Source organism: Triticum aestivum, chromosome 1A (assembly GCF_018294505.1).
Source record: "Triticum aestivum cultivar Chinese Spring chromosome 1A, IWGSC CS RefSeq v2.1, whole genome shotgun sequence".
NCBI lineage: Eukaryota > Viridiplantae > Streptophyta > Magnoliopsida > Poales > Poaceae > Triticum > Triticum aestivum.
In genome coordinates this window covers 34,438,952-34,444,826 of record NC_057794.1, presented here as the reverse complement: position 1 = coordinate 34,444,826, position 5,875 = coordinate 34,438,952, and the positions used below count along the sequence as shown (strand labels likewise).

Sequence of the window (5,875 nt, the reverse complement as noted above, 5' to 3'; positions counted from 1 at the left end):
TAAACGTGTGGGGTACATGCAAGGGGAAAATACCGGGTGAGACACCCAAGCATGTTCCATGGATCAACCCTTGGGCGCACTGCATGGAGTATGCACTTTCCCTACCTCTCCTCTTGTATTTTGCCTATGAGATTGGCCCCAATAGGGGTCAAAGATGCCTTTAGATGTGGTGCTTCAACTAAAACCGACTGCATTACTTCTTTTTATCTTAGCACCTCATTCCCCAATGTTTAGTACGAGTGTGAGTGTGTGCTAAGAAACCTTGGCACCCAATGTCGACCAACATTGCTCATGCCACGGTAAGAAAATAAGCATTACTATCGGTTCTTGTTGAAGCACTGAGTCTAGAGGAATCTTCACCGCTGTAGGGGGCATGTCATAGCTAAAAACAAGAACAAGGGGCTGTTTCGGTGGGGAAAAGGTATTGAGTGGGAAAAAAATGGTTGGCTAGTGGGTCCCAAAGTATGTGCTATGAAAAGAGGATATTGAGAAAAAACCATTTACTCAATTTACTTTCCTATTTTGTAGCACTGACATATCGGTTCTCCTCTTGGTCCCAAAGCCCATGATCAATTTGATGCACCAAGTTTTTTTTCTTTCAAAAAAGACCCCGGACCTCCGCATCGAAAGATGCACACAGTCATCTTTGTTAAATTATTCAATAAAGTTCTGGCAAAAACATACATCAAACAACTAAAAGCTACCACGCCACACCTACAAGCTTGATGATGGGGGAAGCCGTCACAACGCCCCACTAGTTAGATCCGGAGTAATCAATTTGGTGCACCAAGTGTTTACATGATTAACAACGTATACAATAATGTCATGGCTGTCCTTATCAACAGTCCCATATAGACTTCCTAAGGGCAGCCATGTTTTCATAATGGCTATATTTTGGTTAAATTTTGAATTGTTGTTGACCACCTGACCTGGGACGAGAATATCTTCAAGAAAAACAATACTTGATGGAAAATATATGTTATAATTTACATCTAGACGCGCTCACCCTGCTGGTTCATTATAATAAGACCGTTACATCTAAGTGCTGGATGGATACGCTAATGAACACGACCAGAATAAAATAAGAACACTTTGCAACGAGCTACGTACTAGGTACGACTCACCACTTGAATTCGAATGGAGCATCGACAGTAGAAATTACTACGTACAATTTACAAGGCCCCATGCATGCATGCATGCATTCTCCACCGCTTGTTTGCTTGATCCCCGTCATGGCTTATTTGGATGCACGACATATACACACATCCGTGTGTCATGAACGCATGCATGCCTAGACTTGCTCGACATGGATTGCCTTGTCAAGCTTCTCGAGTGTCCCCTTGGAGTCGTCGCTGGCGGAGGCCACGCCGCTCTTCTTGGCCGCCCCCTCCTTCACCGTGGGCAGCTCAACGGCGGCCGCCGCCGGGCCGAGCTTAGAGATGTTGACGACGTGCTCGGTCGCCTTGACGGCACCATCGTCGGACACGGGGGCATCCACCTCCTTGGGCGCCGGCCTGGGCGTAGCGTTGCGGTAGAGGGCGTAGAGCCCCATCTGGATAACCCCGAAGGCGAACCCAAGAATGTTGGGCAGCTGCATGTAACGATCAAATCAAAAAACAGCTAGCGTGGAAAGTTGAGTGACGAAGTGATTTTTGTTTGTGTTGCTTACGGCGACGTATTTGTCCTTGATGAGGAGGCCGTAAAGGAACCAGACGACTGCGCTGGCGGTGAGGGAGAGGGAGAGGGAGAAGGGCATGAACTCCACGCTTCGGGTGCGCACCACAAGACGCTGCATATTATGCAAAAGCAACGAGGCAAGCAGCTAAGAGAGAGATCGATTATAAATCAAGATCAATGGTAACAGACATGCGAGAGTTAGGGTGCTCACGATGACGCTGAGGGGCGCGACGAAGACGCTGACCGAGAAGCCGACGCAGACCCACCCGAGCATGACGATGCGCCTCTCACCCGCCGTGAGAAGCAGGGTGAGTAGGAGGATGAGGCCGAAGACGCCGACGTTGAGGAGGAGGAGGATCTTGGCGGTGAAGATCCTGGCCTGCTTGTGCGCGTAGGCGAGGTAGAGGACGATGTAGATGGTCTCGATGACGCAGCCGGCTGAATTGATGGTGATGAGGAGGTACTCGTCGGACTTGAGCAGCGCGTAGTAGATCCACAGCATGGCGCTGAAGAGCGCCACCACGTAAGGGACGGACTGGAAGCCCTGCGTCGACTTGTTCTTGTAGATCCTGTAGAACGTCGGCCTGCATGAGCGCCATGCACCATTGGTGTGCACGCAGTCAGACGAGAGAGACCATGCAACAAGCAAAGCTGGAGAGGGAAACACGTAAGAGGCTTACAGTGGGGCCAGGTAGGTCATGAAGGAGATGACGTTGCCTGCAGGGAAGCAAAAGTGGCACGTTAGTACGTTACATTACATACGACAGTTATCCAGCGAGAACAAGGGACATATGGATGTTGCGTACGCTTTCAATCCCCAGTTAGCCAGCTTTCAGTAATGGCTAGCTAGCTGGTGAGATGTCACACACGCTACACCATAAGAAAAATCCACTCCTATATGTATTGGAGCCCTTTAGTTTACATCTTTCTTTCCCTTTTCTACCTTTTTGTTAGCCGTCGCCACGCATTCCTCCAACGACGAATGAACTGTACTTGATATATATACCGCTTTTGGTGTTTACACAAAAGAAATTAACGGCGGGGGGCCTGCAACAATATGGCGATCGGGGACAAAAGAGGAAGGATCACTACGTCGCAACAAGAGAAATCTTTTACTTTTGGCATGCAACCCGCACTATCTTGGATGCTCAGAATACTACCACAAGTAGGTAACACCCCCATGCGTATGTTGACACAAGAATCCACTAGCTCATTTTGGCAAACCATATTGAACAAAGATGAAAATAAAATAATGGGCAATGAGATTAAACATATGGAAGCAAATTAATTTGGGAAACATCTATATATTGAGGTAGACAACGATATACCTAGGAGGCCGAAGGTAAAGGCCCACGGGTGCTGAACAGAGAGGCCACCCATTGCAAGACCTTAACTAGCTATGAACTTGAGACGGTCGAGTTGATGAGAAGAGCAATGAGATGGTTCAACCAAGCTATGGCTTATAGTTGGCTGAATGGGAAGAGAAGAATTGCCAGCTTACTACTCGAGGTTGTTGCTTGAGAGCTTGAATGGAGCTGGAGCTCAGAAGGGTTTATATAGTGCTGGGAAGGAAGCTCCGGAGGCAAGAAAAAGTGCACATGCCTTATCGCGTGTGACTCCATTGGCACACACAAACTATTCCTGCTCAATCATGGAAACAAATACAGAAAACTAATGCATGGATAATCCCAACCAGCCATGGGACCGCTTTAAACAAAGGACAAGATAATCATCAGGATGCATGACACAAAGCTTCCTGTGTCGGTACACTTTTCCTCTCGCAATTCCCTCCATAATGCGTGGATTTATATTAGGGAAATTGCAGTACACTTCAAGTTAACTGTCCCAGGTAAGGCCAGCTTGGCTACGTGCCCTACAAGGCAGAGAGCTATAGCGCGCAGCCACTAAGCCGCAAATTACGGATCACACGCGTTTAAGAGACTCAGACCAGTGTCCAAACTCAAGCCAGTTAGGACTTAGGAGTTATCAGTCACCACGCGGTTACTTGCGCTCGTTGCACCGTTGCACACACGAAGCGGCAGCTGAGAAACAACACGTAGTACATAAGTACTGGCTGTACGTAGTGCGGATACGTTACAATGTGCGCACACGTCAGTGCCCTTTGCTCGCTGCCATGATCCATCTTGGGATGGCTTCTGGCTTGTGGGACACACATAAAAAAGTTGCTTTTTAGCAACACACAAAAACATAAGAAAGTTGCTTGACTCAGCTGGCTTCTTGTGCTAGCTAATAATCCTGGTTTCTGGACGACTCTGCCAGGCTCCTCCTGTCTTTACGGATGGAAGAGAGCTGATAAGTCTAGCCGTTTCTTCATGATTCAATGCTGCATAGTTTTGTACTCTAATGGAGAGATTTGGACTAAGAAAGGCGTTTAACGTGCGTAGGAAGGAGGCTGCATGGTAGCACAATCTTTCACGTCTTTGACTGCCTTTGACCACGGTTCGATAGATCCATGCATGCTAGCATGCATAATCTTTGGATTTCCTTTTGACAAAGGGGTGTGTGTTCTCTGTTGTTGTTCCTATCGATTTTTCAGATAGTGCATGCAACAGATAGCCGCCAGGCTTTACGGCCACAAGCGTGCAGTTATTCAGGTGCTTTTCAGTCCACTACCAGGCTTGTTGCGTTCATCTACAAATTAGTCCTACTAGTCTTCTTTTAGGTTGCTGATTTGCATGCTTTGCTGGCTGAATAGTGCATCTGCTAATTAACGGACCGTCAGGGCATCTCTAACCGTGACTGCAGACATACACATCCGTACGACACAATGGTTCAGGGTTGGACACGCCCATTTATTTATCTAAGAGTCAATTACACTAGAGATGCTATAACTTGACATAAACGATCACTTTGACGCTAAAAGTTGTGGTATACATCGAAGTGGTGCAAAAACTTGGTACTAACATGCAAATACAGCGTTTATCTCGTTTGTATATGAAGTCGATGCTGACTAGGCGCATGGGGCCCGCTGTCAGCCACTGCACCAAAGAGAAAGGATGTGTGGCCTGATTTTTTGGAAAACACCCTCGAAATATATATTTTTCACAAAAAAACACCTATTGACATGGGAGAGGTGGCATGTTTTTCACCTCTATCAACAATGGGTCCCGCCAGTCAGACGAGAGTGAAAAATAAACTAAACTTCAGGACTCCTAGAATCGAACACACGACCGAACCTAGTTACCAAATACGGCTAGCCACCACACAAAAGCGTTCTCATGTTGAAAACGAGTGTAATGACATTATTTAACTAATATATACTCGTTTCACCCGCAAAAAAAAAATACACTAACCAGTCCGCATGCGGAGCTTATATGGATCGCAGATACTGCAGCCCTTTCCATAACTGTTCACTTTTTAAAATATATTTCTAAAACGTAATTAATAAAAATTATGTTCAAATATTTGTGTGATACAAAATTTATACATAAAATGTATTAGTAAGTTATAAAATTTAAATATACACCCGTGCATGATATAAAAAATATTTACTTAATACAGACATTTTATAAAATTCAAATGTTCAATGAATACAAAAATATAGTCGCGGTTTATATTTAAATTATAAAAACTTAATATCTATATGAACAAACAATGAACTATACAAACGTGCGTATAATTATTGAAATGTTGTATAATAAAATATTTTTCTAAATTTTATTTTAAATTCTTTTATTTATAAATTATGAAAACAGTTTTATAATTCATAAACATTATTTGGATATATGAATATTTTAAAATAATATGTGAACAATTTTATAAAATAATTTATTCTGTTTGCATGTCACAAATATTCATTCATTATTTTTATTACTTAGATTAAAATTTAGAGTTTTTAGAACACTTATAATTTAGATACTTTCTACAGAAAAATCAGAAAGAGAACTGACAGGTGCAAAATGGGCCACAAGATCTGCAGCCCCATTCACCTAGTTAGCATCGACTCCGTATACAAACGAGATAAGCATTGTATTTGCATGACAATGCCAAGTTTTGTCACCACTTCAATGTACATCACATTTCTAACACCAAAATGATCGTTTACGTCAAGTTGTAGCACTACTAGTGTAATTGACTTTTTATCTAATGATGGTTTGCTAATTTACCATATGTTAGTTAACTAATCCGCTTGTGCTAATCATATTCCTAATCAACCCTACAACCTCCTTGTACAACA

The 5,875-nt window shown here is 43.8% G+C and overlaps 1 protein-coding gene across 1 annotated transcript; it reads right to left on the bottom strand.

Annotated features, from left to right (window-relative positions):
- Positions 1–945: 945 nt before the first annotated feature.
- On the bottom strand, positions 946–3,201 carry LOC123083272 (bidirectional sugar transporter SWEET14). Its single transcript, XM_044505380.1, has 5 exons — positions 3,006–3,201; positions 2,358–2,394; positions 1,889–2,261; positions 1,670–1,789; positions 946–1,591 (listed from the first exon to the last, which is right to left on the bottom strand). Exons 1-5 carry the CDS (start codon positions 3,055–3,057, stop codon positions 1,292–1,294), a joined length of 882 nt encoding a protein of 293 aa, XP_044361315.1. The 5' UTR covers positions 3,058–3,201; the 3' UTR covers positions 946–1,291.
- Positions 3,202–5,875: the final 2,674 nt, after the last annotated feature.